The 19,783-nt window shown below is 36.4% G+C and overlaps 1 protein-coding gene across 2 annotated transcripts in view; it reads right to left on the bottom strand.

Moving 5' to 3' along the window:
• CFAP20DC (CFAP20 domain containing) overlaps positions 1-19,783 on the bottom strand; it is a 256,876-nt gene that overhangs the window by 90,373 nt on the left and 146,720 nt on the right. For both annotated transcript variants that reach the window (XM_065933365.1, XM_065933366.1), the window contains exon 13: positions 9,815-10,189. In XM_065933365.1, the coding sequence (XP_065789437.1) occupies positions 9,815-10,189 (375 nt within the window). The remainder of the gene's footprint in view (positions 1-9,814; positions 10,190-19,783) is intronic.

Below are 19,783 nucleotides of genomic sequence, written 5' to 3'. Positions count from 1 at the left end.
CAAATCCTGAGAACACCAGAGAACTCTTGACTTCAGGGAACATTAATCAATAGGAGCTCATCAAACGCCTCCATACCTACACTGAAAGCAAGCACTACCCAAGGGCCAACAAGCTCCAGAGCAAGACATACCATGCAAATCCTCCAGCCACACAGGAACACAGGCCTGAGCTTTAATATACAGGCTGCCCAAAGTCACACCAAACTCAATGACATCTCAAAACTCATCACTGAACACTTCATTGCACTCCAGAGAGAAGAAATCCAGCTTCGCCCAACAGAACACCGCAACAAGCTTCCCTAACCAGGAAACCTTGACAAGCCACCCATCCAACCTCATCCAAAGCAAGGAACTGCCACAATAAAAAGGAACCACCAACTGCAAGAATACAGAAGTTCAGTTCAGTTCAGTCGCTCAGCCATGTCCGACTCTTTGCCACCCCATGAATCGCAGCACGCCAGGCCTCCCTGTCCATCACAAACTCCCGGAGTTTACTCAAACTCATGTCCATCAGGTCGGTGATGCCATCCAGTCATCTCATCCTCTGTTGTCTTCTCCTCCTGCCCCCAATCCCTCCCAGCATCAGGGTCTTTTCCAATGAGTCAACTCTTCTCATGAGGTGGCCAAAGTATTGGAGTTTCAGCTTTAGCATCAGTCCTTCCAATGAACACCCAGGACTGACTGATATCCTTTAGGATGGACTGGTTGGACCTCCTCGCAGTCCAAGGGACTCTCAACAGTCTTCTCCAACATCACAGTTCAAAAGAATCAATTCTTCGGTGCTCAGCTTTCTTTATGGTCCAACTCTCACATCCATACATGACTACTGGAAAAACCATAGCCTTGACTAGATGGATCTTTCTTGGCAAAGTAATGTCCCTGCTTTTCAATACACTATCTAGGTTGTTCATAACTTTCCTTTCAAGGAGTAAGCGTCTTTTAATTTCATGGCTGCAATCACCATCTGCAGTGATTTTGGAGCCCCCAAAAATAAAGTCTGACACTGTTTCCCCATCTATTTCCCATGAAGTGATGGGACCAGATGCCATGATCTTAGTTTTCTGAATGCTGAGTTTTAAGCCAACTTTTTCACTTTCCTCTTTCACTTTCATCAAGAGGCTCTTTAGTTCTTCTTCACTTTCTGCCAAAAGGGTGGTGTCATCTGCACATCTGAGGTTACTGATATTTCTCCTGGCAGTCTTGATTCCAGCTGTGCTTCTTCCAGCCCAGCATTTCTCATGATGTACTCTGCATGTAAGTTAAATAAGCAGGGTGACAATATACAGCCTTGATGTGCTCCTTCTCCTATTTGGAACCAGTCTGTTGTTCCATGTCCAGTTCTAACTGTTGCTTCCTGACCTGTATACAGGTTTCTCAAGAGGCAGGTCAGGTGGTCTGGTATTCCCGTTTCTTTCAGAATTTTCCACAGTTTATTGTGATCCCCACAGTCAAAGGCTTTGTGTAGTCAATAAAGCAGAAATAGATGTTTTTCAGGAACTCTCTTGCTTTTTCGATGATCCAGCGGATGTTGGCAATTTGATCTCTGGTTCCTCTGCCTTTTCTAAAACAAGCTTGAACATCTGGAAGTTCATGGTTCACATATTGCTGAAGCCTGGCTTGGAGAATTTTGAGCATTACTAGCGTGTGAGATGAGTGCAATTATGTGGTAGTTTGAGCATTCTTTGGCATTGCCTTTCTTTGGGATTGGAATGAAAACTGACCTTTTCCAGTCCTGTGGCCACTGCTGGAAAACTTGCTGGCATGTTGAGTGCAGCACTTTCACAGCATCATCTTTCAGGATTTGAAATGGCTCAACTGGAATTCCATCACTTCCACTAGCTTCGTTTGTAGTAACGCTTTCTAAGGCGTACTTGACTTCATATTCCAGGATGTCTGGCTCTAGGTGAGTGATCACACCATCGTGGTTATCTGGGTCATGAAGATCCTTCTGTACAGTTCTTCTGTGTATTCTTGCCACCTCTTCTTAATATCTTCTGCTTCTGTTAGGTCCATACCATTTCTGTCCTTTGTCGAGTCCATCTTTGTATGGAATGTTCCCTTGCTATCTCTAACTTTCTTGAAGAGATTTGTAGTCTTTCCCATTCTGTTGTTTTCCTCTATTTCTTTGCATTGATCGCTGAGGAAGGCTTTCTTATCTCTCCTTGATATTCTTCAGAACTCTGCACTCAAATGGGAACATCTTTCCTTTTCTTGTTTGCTTTTTGCTTCCCTTCTTCTCACAGTTATTTGTAAGGCCTCCTCAGACAGCCATTTTGCTTTTTTGCATTTCTTTTTCTTGGGGATGGTCTTGTTCCCAGTCTCCTGTACAATGTCACGAATCTCCGTCCATAGTTCATCAGGCACTCTGTCTATCAGATCTAATCCTTAAATCTATTTCTCACTTCCACTGTATAATCATACAGGATTTGATTTAGGTCATACCTGAATGGTCTAGTGGTTTTCCCTACTTTCTTCAATTTTAGTCTGAATTTGGCAATAAGGAGTTCATGACCTAAGTCACAGTCAGTTCCTGGTCTTGTTTTTGCTGACTGTATAGAGTTTCTTCGTCTTTGGCTGCAAAGAATATAATCAATCTGATTTCAGTGTTGACCATCTGGTGATATCCATGTGTTGAGTCTTCTCTTGTGTAAGGCCACCCCAAACACAGCAATATAACCAAGATGAAAATGCAGAGAAATACCCAGCAGGTAAAGGAACAGGATAAATGTCCACCAAACCAAATAATAGAGGAAGAGACAGGGAATCTATCTGATAAAGAATTCTGAATAATGATAGTGTAAATGATCCAAAATCTTGAAAACAAATTGGAGTTACAGATAAATACCCTGTAGAGAAGGATAGGGAAGATGCAAGAAAGGTTCAACAAGGACCTACAAGAAATAAAAAAGAGTCAATATATAATGAATAATGCAATAAATGAGATCAAAAACACTCTGGAGGGAACCAACAAAGAATAACGGAGGCAGAAGACAGGATAAGTGAGGCAGAAGATAGAATGTTAGAAATAAAGGAAACAGAGAGGAAAAAGGAATGAAAAGAAATGAGGACAACCTCAGAGACCTCTGGGACAATGTTAAATGCCCCAACATTCGAATCATAGGAGTCCCAGAAGAAGAAGACAAAGAGAAAGACCATGAGAAAATACTTGAAGAGATAATAGTTGAAAACTTCCCTAAAATGGGGAAAGAAATAATCACCCAAGTCCAAGAAATCCAGAGAGTCCCAAACAGGATAAACCCAAGGAGAGACACCCCAAAACACATATTAATCAAAGTAACAAAGATCAAACACAAAGAACAAATATTAAAAGCAACAAGGGAAAAACAACAAATGACACACAAGGGGATTCTCATAAGGATAACACCTGATCTTTCAATAGAAACTCTTCAGGCCAGAAGAGTATGGCAGGACATACTTAAAGTGATGAAAGAAAATAATCTACAGCCCAGATTACTGTACACAGCAAGGATCTCATTCAAATATGAAGGAGAAATCAAAAGCTTTACAGACAAGCAAAATCTGAGAGAATTCAGCACCACCAAACCAGCTCTCCAACAAATGCTAAAGGATTTCTCCAGACAGGAAACACAGAAAGGGTGTATAAACTCGAACTCAAAACAATAAAGTAAATGGCAATGGAATCATATTTATCAACAATTACCTTAAATGTAAATGGGTTGAATGCCCCAACCAAAATACAAAGACTGACTGAACGGATACAAAAACAAGACCCCTATATATGTTGTTTACAAGAGACCCACCTCAAAACAAGGGATACATACAGACTGAAAAAGATATTCCATGCAAATAGAGACCAAAAGAAAGCAGGAGTAGCAATACTCATATCAGATAAAATAGACTTTAAAACAAAGGCTGTGAAAAGAGACAGATGGACACTACACAATGATCAAAGGATCAATCCAAGAAGAATATAAAACAATTATAAATATATATGCACCCAACATAGGAGCACTCCAATATGTAAGACAAATTCTAAGAAGTATAAAAGGGGAAATTAAAAGTAACACAATAATAGTGGGAGACTTTAATACCACTCACACATATGGATAGATCAACTAAACAGAAAATTAACAAGGAAACAGAAACTTTAAATGATACAATAGACTAGTCAGACCTAATTGATATTATAGTACATTTCACTCCAAAGCAATGAATTTCACCTTTTTCTCAAGTGCACACAGAACCTTCTCTAGGATAGATCACATCCTGGGCCATAAATCTAGCCTTGGTAAATTCAAAAAAATTGAAATCATTCCAAGCATCTTTTCTGACCACACTGCAGTAACAGTAGATGTCAATTATAGGAGAAAAACTATTAAAAATTCCAGCATATGGAGGCTGACCAACATGCTGCTGAATAACCAACAAATCACAGAAGAAATCAAAAAAGAAATAAAAATATTCATAGAAACGAATGAAAATGAAAACACAACAACCCCAAACCTACGGGACACTGTAAAAGCAGTGCTAAGGGGAAGGTTCATAGCAATACAGGCTTACCTCAAGAAATAAGAAAAAAGTCAAATAAATAACCTAAGTCTACACCTAAAGCAACTAGAAAAGGAAGAAATGAAGAACCCCAGGGTTAGCAGAAAAAAGAAATCTTAAAAATTAGGGCAGAAATAAATGCAAAAGAAACAAAAGAGACCATAGCAAAAATCAACAAAGCCAAAAGTCAAAACTTCTTTGAGAAGTTAAATAAAATTGACAAACCATCAGCCAGATTCATCAAGAAACAAAGGGAGAAAAATCAAATCAACAAAATTAGAAATGAAAATGGAGAAATCACAACAGACAACACAGAAATACAAAGGATCATAAGAGATTACTATTAGCAACTATATACAAATAAAATGGACAACTTGGAAGAAATGGACAAATTCTTAGAAAAGTACAACTTTCCAAAACTGAACCAGGAAGAAATAGAAAATCTTACCAGACCCATCACAAGCACGGACATTGAAAACTGTAATCAGAAATCTTCCAACAAACAAAAGCTCTGAACTAGATGGTGTCACAGCTGAATTCTACAAAAATTTAGAGAAGAGGTAACACCTATCCTACTCAAACTTCCAGAAAATTGCAGAGGAAGGTAAACTTCCAAACTTATTCTATGAGGCCACCATCACCCTAATACCAAAACCTGACAAAGATGCCACAAAAAAAGAAAACTACAGGCCAATATCACTGATGAACATAGATGCAAAAATCCTTAACAAAATTCTAGCAAACGGAATCCAACAACATATTAAAAACATCATACATCGTGACCAAGTGGGCTTTATCCCAGGAAAGCAAGGATTCTTCAATATCTGCAAATTAATCAATGTAATACACCACATTAACAAATTGAAAAATAAAAACCATATGATTTTCTCAACAGATGCAGAGAAAGCCTTTGAAAAAATTCAGCATCCATTTAAGATAAAAACCCTCCAGAAAGCAAGAATAGAAGTAACATATCTCAACATAACAAAAGCTATATATGACAAACCCACAGCAAACATTATCCTCAACGGTGAAAAATAGAAAGCATTTCCCCCAAAGTCAGGAACAAGACAAGGTGCCCACTCTCACCACTACTATTCAACATAGTTTGGGAAGTTTTGGCCACAGCAATCAGAGCAGAAAAATAAATAAAAGGAATCCAGATTGGAAAAGAAGAAGTAAAGCTCTCACTGTTTGCAGATGACATGATCCTCTACATAGAAAACCCTAAAGATTCTTCCAGAAAATTACTAGAGCTAATCAATGAATATAGTAAAATTGCAGGATATAAAATTAACACACAGAAATCCCTATATAGCATTCCTATATACTAACAATGAAAAAACAGAAAGAGAAATTAAGGAAACAATACCATTCACCATTGCAACAAAAAGAATAAAATACTTAGGAGTACATCTACCTAAAGAAACGAAAGACCTATACATAGAAAACAATAAAACACTGATGAAAGAAATCAAAGAGGACACAAACAGATGGAGAAACATACCGTGTTCATGAATTGGAAGAATCAATATTGTCAAAATGGCTATTCTACCCAAAGCAATCTATAGATTCAGTGCAATCCCTATCAAGCTACCAACGGTATTTTTCACAGAACTAGAACAAATAATTTCACAATTTGTATGGAAATACAAAAAACCTTGAATAGCCAAAGTAATCTTGAGAAAGAAGAATGGAACTGGAGGAATCAACCTGCCTGACTTCAGACTCTACTACAAAGCCACAGTCATCAAGACAGTATGGTACTGGCACAAAGACAGAAATATAGATCAATGGAATAGAATAGAAAGCCCAGAGATAAATCCACGAACCTATGGACACCTTATCTTTGACAAAGGAGGCAAGGATATACAATGGAAAAAAGACAATCTCTTTAACAAGTGGTGCTGGGAAAACTGGTCAACCACTTGTAAAAGAATGAAACTAGAATACTTTCTAACACTATACACAAAAATAAACTCAAAATGGATTAAAGATCTAAATGTAAGACCAGAAACTATAAAACTCCTAGAGGAGAACATAGGCAAAACACTCTCCGACATAAATCACAGCAAGATCTTCTATGATCCACCTCCCAGAATATTGGAAATAAAAGCAAAAATAAACAAATGGGACCTAATGAAAATTAAAAGCTTTTACACAACAAAGGAAACTATAAGTAAGGTGAAAAGACAGCCCTCAGATTGGGAGAAAATAATAGCAAATGAGGAAACAGACAAAGGATTAATCTCAAAAATATACAAGCAACTCCTGAAGCTCAATTCCAGAAAAATAAATGACCCAATCAAAAAATGGGCCAAAGAACTAAACAGACATTTCTCCAAAGAAGACATACAGATGGCTAACAAACACATGAAAAGATGCTCCACATCACTCATTATCAGAGAAATGCAAATCAAAACCACAAAGAGGTACCATTACATGCCAGTCAGGATGGCTGCTATCCAAAAGTCTACAAGCAATAAATACTGGAGAGGGTGTGGAGAAAAGGGAACCCTCTTATACTGTTGGTGGGAATGCAGACTAGTACAGCCACTATGGAGAACAGTGTGGAGATTTCTTAAAAAACTGGAAATAGAACTGCCATATGACCCAGCAATACCACTTCTGGGCATACACACTGAGGAATCCAGATCTGAAAGAGACACGTGCACCCCAATGTTCATCGCAGCATTGTTTATAATAGCCAGGACATGGAAGCAACCTAGATGCCCATCAGCAGATGAATGGATAAGGAAGCTGTGGTACATATACACCATGGAATATTACTCAGCCATTAAAAAGAATTCATTTGAATCGGTTCTAATGAGATGGATGAAACTGGAGCCCATTATACAGAGTGAAGTAAGCCAGAAAGATAAAGAACATTACAGTATACTAACACATATATATGGAATTTAGAAAGATGGTAACGATAACCCTATATGCAAAACAGAAAAAGACACAGAAGTACAGAACAGACTTCTGAACTCTGTGGGAGAAGGTGAGGGTGGGATGTTTCGAAAGAACAGCATGTATATTATCTATGGTGAAACAGATCACCAGCCCAGGTGGGATGCATGAGTCAAGTGCTCGGGCCTGGTGGGCTGGGAAGACCCAGAGGAATCGGGTGGAGAGGGAGGTGGAAGGGGGGATCGGGATGGGGAATACGTGTAACTCTATGGCTGATTCATAACAATGTATGACAAAACCCACTGAAAAATTAAAAAAAAAAAAATATACAAGCAACTCCTGCAACTTAATTCCAGAAAAATAAACGACCCAATCAAAAAGTGGCCCAAAGAACTAAACAGACATTTCTCCAAAGAAGACATACAGATGGCTAACAAACACATGAAAAGATGCTCAACATCACTCATTATCAGAGAAATGCACATCAAAACCACAATGAGGTACCATTTCACGCCAGTCAGGATGGCTGCTATCCAAAAGTCTACAAGCAATAAATACTGGAGAGGGTGTGGAGAAAAGGGAACCCTCTTATACTGTTGGTGGGAATGCAAACTAGTACAGCCACTATGGAGAACAGTGTGGAGATTCCTTAAAAAACTGGAAATAGAATTGCCATATGACCCAGCAATCCCACTGCTGGGAATACACACCGTGGAAACCAGAACTGAAAGAGACACATATACCCCAATGTTCATCGCAGCACTATTTATAATAGCCAGGACATGGAAGCAACCTAGATGTCCATCAGCAGTTGAATGGATAAGTAAGCTGTGGTACATATACACAATGGAATATTACTTAGCCATTAAAAAGAATACATTTGAATCAGTTCTAATGAGGTGGATGAAACTGGAACCTATTATACAGAGTGAAGTAAGCCAGAAAGAAAAACACCAAAACAGTATACTAACACATATATATGCAATTTAGAAAGATGGTAATGATAATCCTGTATGTGAGATAGCAAAAGAGATACAGATGTATAGAATAGTCTTTTAGACTCTATGGGAGAGGGCGAGGGTGGGATGATATTGGAGAACGGCACTGAAACATGTATATTATCATATGTGAAACAGATCGCCAGTCCAGGTTCAATGCATGATACAGGGTACTTGGGGCTGGTGCACTGGGATGACCCAGATGGATCCGATGGGGAGGGAGGTGGGAAGGGGTTCAGGATGGGGAACACATGTACACCCATGGCGGATTCATGTCAATGTATGGCAAAACCAATACAATATTGTAAAGTAAAAAATAAATAAATAAATAAAACTGAAAAAAAAAAAAAAAATCTCGTTCATAATCACAACAAAAAGAAATAAATTTAAACAAGAAGGTGAAAGACCTTCGAACCATAAGACATTGTTCAAAGAAGTTGAAGAAGACACACATAAATGGGAGGATATTCCGTGCTCACAAATTGGAAGAATTAACATTATTAAAATGTCCACATTATCATAAGTAATCTACAGAGTCAATGCAATCCCTATCAAAATCCAAAGAAATAAAAAATAAAAAAAATATTAGTTGATGGTAATGATATATATGTCTATTACCTTACTAAGTAATCCACTATAACATGCTTAGGACATAACTGAATCAAAGTTTTACACTGTAACACATACAGAATACTTAGGACATGGCAAATCAAAATAGCTTTACTGCTTAAAAAAAGGAATATAAATGTCATTTTTTTCTATATAGCCTCATTTGTTCTCTAGTTTTCGAAATGCAGCTATGGGGGAATTGAAGGAAGAAAAGTACTCATATGAAGGAAAAAAATCAATCTGATGGACATGAATATAGTCACCAGGCTAGCCTAGGGATTTACCCAATGACACTGCTTTACTGTTAACCTTCACTCATATCATTTATTATTTGGGGAACAGCTGTAAAGAGACCAGAAAGTGAACAGAATAATGATGTTTTTATGGCTCCTAATGTAGATTGTTATTGAAAATCTGTCAATTTTACTGGCAAGCCTTTGGCTCAAAAATAAGATCTTCATTTATAATTTGCAGGCAGTGATAACTCAAATTATGAGAAGTAACTGGGAAATAAAAAATAACTATTATGATAATTATCTTTCTCATTAAAAACATGAGGCATTCTATTATCACTGGGATGTGTAAGATACTCTTTAACAGCTGCTGTTACTGAGCTAAAACACATCTAAATAGGAAAGAAAATACATTAGTGATCACCCAAATGATGAAAAATAGATATTGCTGAAAATGTGTGCAAAGTGGAACAGAACAGAACCCAGCAGGATGTACTGCCCACATATGTAAACCAGAACGAAACCGCTTACAGATAACTCAGCAGTCGGTTTCAACTTCTCCTCTGAAATTTCCTTTAGGAAGGTTTTGTTTATTGAAGTTGACACTTGATGGGCTGGTAGGTCTTTTGCTTTAATAATAGGATCTGGAATTTTCGCAGAGTACTCATGTCTTCCAGGTGGAGAAAGGGATGGTATAGGCACAAAACTCATTTCAAAGTCTTTTATATCTATCTGCTTCACCATGGAATTCTGGTTTTCTGAAGTTCTTCCTTCTGCATACGCATTTTTAAGATATCCTTTACTTGCACACTTTGCAGCCTTCCCCAGCACGCTCTCTAACGTTAACTGAGTTAACTCTGGAGGACTAGTTGTTGGGCCTGGAGAACCCTGGACACTGTGGTTATCCTACACAGAAGAACAAAGGGAAATCACTTTGAGCTGAAACTTATAGTGAATAAGTTACTGAATACAAGTTCTTAATAAGTTCATGTATTCTCTGAATAAAGTGAAAGAATACATACATATACTTACACACAAACAATTTTATTCTATAATAATAAATAAAAAACTAAAAACAGCAATGCAAACAGGTATAAATCATTTGCTATGATGCCCTGCTATGTTTGCTTCTGGTCTTGGTAAGGCATGCATTTTTACCACTGAGTAATAAGAGTACATTCAGGGAATGGTAGCTCAAATATATTCATTTCAAAGAAAGTATAAAGAAGAGGATCCATACAAGACAAGAGAGAGAAAGTAGCTCAGTTGTGTCCGACTTTTTGTGATCCCATGGACTATACAGTCCATGGAATTCTCCAAGCCAGAATACTGGAGTGGGTTGCCTTTCCCTTCTTCAGGGGAACTTCCCAACCCAAGGATTGAACCCAGCTCTCCCGCATTGCAGGTGGATTCTTTACCAGCTGAACCACAAGAGAAGCCCAAGAATACTGGAGTGGGTAGCCTGTCCCTTCTCCAGCAGATCTTCCTGACCCAGGAATTGAACCAGAGTCTCCTGAATTGAAGGTGGATTCTTTACCAACTGAGCTATCAGGGAAGTCCATAAGAAGTTATCTAAAATATCTAGGAATTGCATGCTTTAGCTTCCTGATAAGCTATTTCCATGAGAAGGAAAAAACTAGAACCTACAGAATTTACCTTATTTAAGTAGGGAAATGCTACTCTTTTAGCACGTTGGCATATCAAAATATTTTAGCCTTATATTGTTGTATGGGAATTTTACTGTTAAAGAGCAATAGATAATAGAGCATGTTTTGTGAAATATTTTTCTTAAATGAAAATTTCAATTATAGAAAGTATTTTTCCAAAAGACATGAACCTCACTAAATATAGTCATTTGGAAAGTTTAAAGTAAAAGCTGAAAACATTTTACTAATGTTTAGTTCTGAAATTAGTCCAAACAATTTTAATTTTTAAAATCTGAGAAAGGAGATACTACAAACGAAAAACATCAATGGCCATGAAGGTAAATAACAAAAAAGAGAAATATGGTGCTATTTCACTTGGTATTTTCCTGCTATAAAACAATAAATATAAAGAAAAATATGTGATAATTACTTATACTTGTCATAAGATTTTTCTAATTTGTCTCATCTATTTAAATGTGTAATAAGTAAACTTAAAACAGAAAAAATAATAAAAGCAGAGTACAATTTAAAGACATTATCTGATGTCTGAGATTGTACTATCTTACATTTTGTTTCAGTAAGCTATTCCAGTATCCTTTCATTTACAGATGCATAGAACCAAATATTTGTTTTTTCCAAAGTTTGGCATTTTTAAACAAAATATTGGTATGGCTGATAAAACTGGTCAGCTTCTTCTGAATGTTTGGCCATCATACACCTCAAGATACAGACCACTGTCTGAGGTGAAGTTTACATCAGTAGACGTTAAGTATCTTAAAGGTGAGATAGAATTGCTTTAGGTTGGACACTGGATGAGAAGAATTTATCGAATCTTTTAATTAGAAAGGATTCATCTGTCTGTGTGTCTTTCACTGTTCTGTCTCTCTTCCTTTCTTCCTCATCATAGGCTAGGCGCTGCTCTAGGTGCTGCAGATTTTGGGAATATAATGGCAGGCCAGAAGTTAAACCTTGCCGCCCAGGATCTTTGCCTAAAAAGCAACAAAGGGTCACTGAGAAATTTGATGGGGGGAAATGTCATGATGGCACAAAACAGAAGGCATGGGGATGAGTTCGAATTTGTGCGAATATTGTTTGTGGATATCAGAAGTGTCTGTGGAGATAGTAGCAAGAGAGGCAATTATAAGAGTATTAAATTGCAATGATCAGAAATGCTGAGGTGGCTGTGGTAATTCAATGTTGGTGATAATGGAGGCTGGACTGATTTGAGAGTTCTGTAGAAGGCAGAGTGTGTTGTACTTGGTGCGTTTGGGAAGCTTTTACATAGAGTCTGCGATTTCTAATCCTGTCATGTTATGATTCACCTTTCTTGTGGAAAGCAGTTGGGATTATCAGACAACTGTGCCCTCAAGAAAGGTATACTTGGGTCTAAGAACCTCTCCTAAGAAACAGCTTGCCTATCTGTAGTAAAGAAAGAACTGCAGAGTGTCTAAGGATCTTTTACAAACATTTCTTCTTGGTATTCATCCTGGGTCTTGTTTTCTTTGTCTATGTTGACTTCTTCTGATATATTTATTTCTTTATAAATGATGGAGGAGAAATTTATTGTTCAGAGTGCCAGATAGGGGAAAGAAAAGATGGTAATTGGGTATCAATCCATGGGACTTACTTTATGTCCCAAGTGGAAAAATAAGAAGTGTAAGAATATTTCTGTCTTTGTGAAGTACCACATGGCTGAGCTGCAGGCACTGGGCAACTCTCTTTGCTATATATTTACTGAGTAAACTTGTCCTTCACCATATCCTGGGAACCCTGAGGATGTTTATATGATTGAATAACTTTGCCTTCAGGCAGAAAACTGGAAAGAGTGCAAGAGACCTGAAAAATACCTCATGCTCTGAATTACTACAGAATGGAGTGGTGACTCTTGTAATTTTTGTTTCAGAGACAAAAAGAGAATAAAAGTTTAGCCAGTTTTCTAGAGAAAGGTAAACAGAACACAGAACAAACATCTTTCGAGCCTTAGAACTAGTGGAACTAGGATTGATTTTTAACAATTCAGTCTGGTTGTTAGACAGTGTTATATCTTTCCCAACTCTTAAAAAAAAAATCCAGTCTAATTTCTTATAATTGTTATACACAATTAACAGTGGGATTTCTGTGACCAAAGTACCTTTACTTATTCATTTCCATCATGTTTTCACAGTAAAAAATAAGGACATGTACTGTGAATTTAAAACATATTATTAGCCAACAGACTCCCCTTAACAAAAACCGGCTGGTTACAGGGAAAAGGTATAATTACAACTCTTTGGACCAGAATTTCTGGATCACTATGGGATTCCATTTTGTATACAACATCGGGGGAAATTGTGAGCTTTTGCAATAACATTAGTTCAATAAATATTAAGCTCTTATTATGTGTAAGGTATTTTCTAGGAACGATATAAGATACAAACGTAAGAAGAAGAAGGACAGTGCCCTCGAGAGGCATAAAGTCGAGTAGCAGAGGGGTAGATACCTACAAAAGTAATAATTTCATAAGATAGAAGGAAGTAAATTTCACTTAAAAGTTTCAGATGTACTATTATGAGGACTGGTCTTCCCTGGTGGCTCAGCGGTAAAGAATTTGCCTGCAATGTTGGAAACAGAAGTTTGATCCCCCTGGGTCAGAAGATCCCTGGGAGAAGGAAATGGCAACCCACTCCAGTACTCTTGCCTGAAAAATTCCATGGACAGAGGAGCCTGGTGACTACAATCCATGGGGTCGCAAAGAGTTGGACATGACCGAAGTGACTTAGCACTCATGCAAGCAAATGCAAATAACTGTGCTCTTTAGTTGACAACCAAAGTATATACCCGTACCATCTCTATTGTCTGCTAGTGCTGTTGATCATCTAAAAGTTTTTTGTCAGGTCACAAATTTCATCACTAAAACACTCAACAGAAGTATTTTTGTCTACCTGAAAGTGTATTTCTTTCCATCTGTAAGTAGGTCAGAGTACAGCCTTTTCTTCTTTATGCAAGTTTACTCAGATGTATTTCCTTTTGTATGGCATGAGCAGGGATTATATACACAGAACTGTTCATGAGTATGTAAAGGGACATTCATCTCACATTCTCCCTAAGATATACTCTGATTTGGAAATGGGCCAAGAAATGGACAGATTTAGCTGTGTTCCTGATAGGCATTCATTCTCTTCATAGTACTGAATTTTCATGGTAATATGTTTCTATGCTATTTTAAATGCATGGAAAAGACAAATAAGTGGAGAATCTGGACAGAGCACAAAAGGCTTGCCTATTTTGGCTGGCCTGGAACCAATAAATCTGATCTATCCCAATTTTGAAGGAGGAATTAGGATAAATGGGAAAGGCAAGGCAATATATAAGACTAATACTTTGATTTAAGTTGGCTCAGCTTCTATCTTAGAGAGAAAATAGACGGAAAATAAAAAATAGTATTTGTTAGTAGTGGTGCACTGACAAAACCTTCCTCTTTTCTTCAGTAATGTTTGGAATTACTAAAATAGATTATCTAGGCATAAGTGACTTTTATTACTTTCATATATGTAACATGTAGACTCAACATGCTTTTGGATTAATCTGTACTAAATAACATATATATGTACTATATGCATAAGAAGTTCACTATAATCTGATTTACTATGATCTGATTGAAAAATAACCACTTTCACTGATTTGGTTTATCACTGAACCACTGAAAACCGGCATAGCAATTGAATAGAATTTGTCATAGTAGTAAAGGATTTGGTATGCCATTTTCATACACCAATCATGTGTTCATCTGTTTCTCAGAAGAACAAATACAAAATCTTTTTGATTTAACTTAACATATTTTTTTAAAAGTCCAAGTCTCTTGAACCATTTGTCTTCTGGGCTCAGAAACATTTGTTTGTTAGATATTCAATCAGGCCCCAGTGCCGGGAACATCAATAGAGTTTGTCTGATTAACTGTAGCACAGCATATGTATGCTGAAGATGAGAATGATTTCCCCGAGGACCCAGCACTTCCTCTGCTGAACTACGTTTCTTGAAAGGACATGCAGATGGGCACTTGGACAATAATTTCTGGATGCACAAAGCGAATTGCTCTTGCTGAGTTGTAATTTTAAAAAGATAATTTTAATGACTCTTGAGGGCCATCTACTTGGAGCAGATGGGACCCAGGCTCTTTTGTATTACACCTTTAATGTTGAGTGATTCAGGATAGAACTCTGTTTTAGCCTTTGTATAATAAAAGTGGATGATCATATTTACTTATTTTTCAATTGTCTTTTTTAATTCAGTCCACTGTGAAAAAAAGTCTTATATAACATTATTAAAAGTTCTCAACAAACACATCTGCAATAGTCCAAACACACTTTTGATGGCAGTTCTGAATTTGTAACTGAGATAGAGTCAGCAGGAGTTTCTACTTTTGTCCAAAGTTTTAGTGATTAAATGTGTGAACTGACAGAAACTTTTGGTTGAACAGCACTAGCAGACAATAGAGATAATGCAGAAATATAATCTGTCAACTAAAGAGCACAATTATTTGCACAAACACAGCTAAAGGTATCAGTCATAACATCTTTATAAAAAAATAATTTTTTCTTTGATGACAACAAGATCAACCATTCAAACGTATCTTAAAAGTCTTCACTAACAACTGTTCCTAAGGAGTATTTCTTCTTCTACCTCTTGAATTTAATAGAAACTATTAAAATAATGCCAAATAAAATGAAAGGAAGATGTGACTGTTTCTAACAACCAACTAACTTGCAGTGTGCTTGGTATTACAAGGACCTGAGCAAATTACTTATGTAGAGTCCCTTGGGCTGCAAGGAGATCAAGCAAGTCTATCCTAAAGGAAGTCAGTCCTGAGTATTCACTGGGAGGACTGAGGCTGAAGCTGAAACTTCCAATACTTTGGCTACCTGACGTGAAGAACTGACTCATAGGAAAAGACCCTGATCCTGGGAAAGATTGAAGGCAGAGGAGAAGGAGACGGCAGAGGATAAGATGGTTGGATGGCATCACCGACTTGATGGACATGAGTTTGAGAAAGCTCTGGGAGTTGGTGATGGACAGGGAAGCCTGGTGTGCTGCAGTCCATGGGGTGGCAAAGAGTCAGACATGACTGAGCGACTGAACTGAACTGAAACATCTTTACCTGTAGCCGATGATGCCTCACAGACAAATCACAGAAGTTACAGGGACAGTATTGGATGGGCAAATATCATCACGTGAATATTTGGGGAAGATAATGAGATTCCTTTACTTGTGCAAGATAAAAATATATTTTCCTTATAAGTTGGACTTCATGGTCTTTAACTGAATAAAACGAAGGGTTTTTTTGTGAAAATTTCTTATTTATAAACAAATAGTTATCTGCAAATATTTAGCTTTTAGCAAAAGCTGTATGATGTTATTTTAAGAAGACAAAGAGTTTTATAACCTACACTACAAGCCTATAACAAAGAAGGGCCAAGTTACAGGAACGAACTTTTTCAGAGAGGAAAAAAGCCTCAAAAGATAATAATAAAGATATGCAGATGCGAACAGCCTAAAAGAATTACTCACGTGGAATAAATATTAAATTTGCCAGATAGGTTTAGAGAGTACGTTATGTTGTAACTTATGATATGAAAAAATAAAAATGCAAGCAATACATTCAAAATAGAATTCTTCCATTTTTTTCCAAGAAGTAAGCTGACATTTAAAGTTTTTGAAAGGGTACACAGAAATATAAGTGGCCTCATGTGGAGTAAATATCATTTCTATTGTGAGTATGCAAAATGAGAATGTAACTCAAAATTATTAGTCAAGCATGTAGGGATGACAGGATAACAGTGTACATGCCATCAGGAAGAAAAAATGAAATAGTTTAACTAACGAGTGTTAAAAAAACAACCCTTGAAAGCAACAATACCAGGAAAGCTGAGAGAAAGGGCTAAAACGGTCCTTATAATTTGTTTTGTTTGTAAATCTGTCCTTGATAGGCTTCAACAGAGTTAAATGAAGAGATCTGGAAGATTCCTGGCTAATTTGAACATAATAAGTAGTCAGTCTACATAATTCATGTCCAAATACGGATAATTCTTTGGCTCAAATGTTTTCGTTTGGACTGTTACATAAGACAAATTACCTAGCTTTGTAACTATCTACTTTAGTATGTGATACACAGACAGGGTTTAGGGGAAAATGACTATACTTCTAGACAAAAACTGAATTAAAGAAGTAATAAAATATTAATATAAAGCTATCTATTTCAAATTACAAACTGGATATATATACTTGAAGCCACATTGGGAATAAAGGCATATAAAACAAAATAGTGATAATAGTAACATGCTCTTTTTTTTTTTAAGATGCTATAATCCTATGAAAGGTTTTAACAGCTTTCCTAGAAAATTCATTTTACATGGTAGCTGATTTTACAACTCACCACAACACAAGATAAATTTCCATAATGTGTCTTCAAATAAGTATCAATTCCAAATTAATTGAGTATCAGGAAAATTAGTGTTATATATCTGCCTAGGGAATAAAATATATAGTAAAGCAAACATTAAAACGATGTGAAAAAATAAAAACTATGCTTTTGAGTCTTTCACATTAATGAAGATCTCAAATGTGAACTGATGATTAGGAACTTAAATTACAAAGACAATTGTCTTAGCACTGAAAACTTATTTTAATTAGTCTTTAGTATCATAAGTGTATTTTTTCTGTAACATGATAACATGATTTTGCCTATTTTATTTTTTTGCTTCTGAATACATCTCATCAGTTCAGTTCACGGTAATCCAAGTCTATGCCCTAACCAGTAATGCTGAAGAAGCTGAAGTTGAACAGTTCTATGAATACATCTAATTTCCCCTTAAAAATATTCGAAGTCTAACATCAAATAGTCTTTCAACTACAAGTTGCAAGCTTCATGCATAATAAGTAATGTAATTATTACTAATTTGTCCACCATTATTTATAGCATGACATTATATTTTCCTTAGGTACAACAGTGTTACTCGAAGAATACTGCATTCTAAGATGATGCAACTAATAGTAAGATTGTCTAAATCAACTGATTTTTCTTCAAAGACTATATGTAAATAACCATTTATAATATGTAATCTAATTTTCCATTGACTTATATAATTAATAAATGGAAGACATAATCCTACAGAAAAGTAACTTACAAAAATCCCCCAAACAATCCAGTTTGATAAAAAAAGGATCAAAACAAGGTATAGAACTTGTTTAAACATAGCCCAGCACTTTTGTTGGTCATCTGTATTTTAGTTTGTATCTTGTTATTGCCTCTAACAGCAAAGCCTGCATGATATAGAGGTCTTCTGCCCTTCTCTCTGGCTGCCCACTCTTTATAGGCTCTGAATAAAGGTGGAGCAGGGCAGGTGTTAGCAATGAGATGGTCACACTACAGACTCAAGCCATCTTCTGACGGTCTTGGCACAGGGGTGACCAGAGAGCTATGCCAATCACAGCTTTGAAAATGCATAATAAACTAATTTTTAATTTCATGTGGTTGGTAACAAGTACATGTCTGCATAATAAATGGTGAAGGATGTTAGAAGTTGAGTAGCTAGTAGCAAAAGAAAGCATATAAAGGAAAGAAAAATTGAAATATTCAGAACTATATGCTTCATTTTCTCCAAAAGCTCTATTACTTCTTCTCAAGGCTCATCCTTCATTATAGGTGGAGGGGTATCTTCCTAATGTGGTGTTATTTAAAGGGTAGTTTCCACATAATACTTCTCTCAAAGTTTCCAGAGAACTATCACTTCCCATCTGCCATAAAACTGCTACCATCACAGTAATTCTTTTGGCTCAGGTAAATTATGCACATGGGAAGGGGATAGGCCTACCCAGTTAACAAAACGGTATGATTACCAGATTAACCAGTTAATACTGTAGAAGAATTGACAGCTGGGATGGAAGCAATATAGATGCTGAAAACAAATGTTCATTTTACAGTTTATAGGTTAATTTTATTCAGGGTGAAAGGGACAAATTTGTTTGCAACACATTTAAAATGTACCATTTATTCATTTATGCATAAAGTGGTTTGCAGTAGGTTTATGTTTCATTTGACTAACAGTTTCATCACACTCAGAAGCAAGAATGTCATAAAAAAGGATTTCCCCACGCATTTTTGCTATAGAAACTCATTAAAAGTTGGAAAAAAATCATAATTACTGTCTGAACAATCTCACCATATTCTCAACTGGTTCTGAAGGTAGGAGTTATGGACTTACATATTTCCTCTTGTCCAAAGGGGTATTCTTAATCAGATACAGCTGTTAAAAATAAGTTTATAAGCATACAAACATGTTTTCCTAATTATTCCTATAATTTCTACATATAATTTGTATAATTTCACTAAACCATAACTTCACTATAATCTGCTTTTAAAATAATTTTTTTCTAGAAAATATCAATGCGTATCAATAAAGAACAATGCTAAAGAAATTTCACAAATTCATTTTCTATGGAGAAAAAGAGGTATAATATATTAAGTTTTAAACAAATGTGTCAAACTCCAGTTTGGTATTTCACAAGGTATTAAAAACTTTTTATGAATTTATTGATTTATGAGATACATTTGTATTCTAAATAATTGCAAACAGAAAACCTCCTGTAACGCAAGTCCCAGCAGTAATCCATGATTCATTATTGCAACTTTAATTGGCACAACTCTTGAAATTCTGGGACCATATGGAAAATAATGAGTCCTAATAGGTCTAAGGTGAGAAGATGGCAGGGGAGTAGGAAGGCAGGAAACTGTCAATTCAGAATGCTTAGCAACTGCAACACAATTTCCCCAGAGGTCGAGAACAATGTGTTCTCAGTGTTTTACTGGTCATGCTATCAT

Source organism: Muntiacus reevesi, chromosome 4 (genome assembly GCF_963930625.1).
Source record: "Muntiacus reevesi chromosome 4, mMunRee1.1, whole genome shotgun sequence".
Taxonomy (NCBI): Eukaryota; Metazoa; Chordata; class Mammalia; order Artiodactyla; family Cervidae; genus Muntiacus; species Muntiacus reevesi.
The sequence above is the reverse complement of the archived record's forward strand: the minus strand, read 5'-3'. Positions and strand labels throughout refer to the sequence as shown.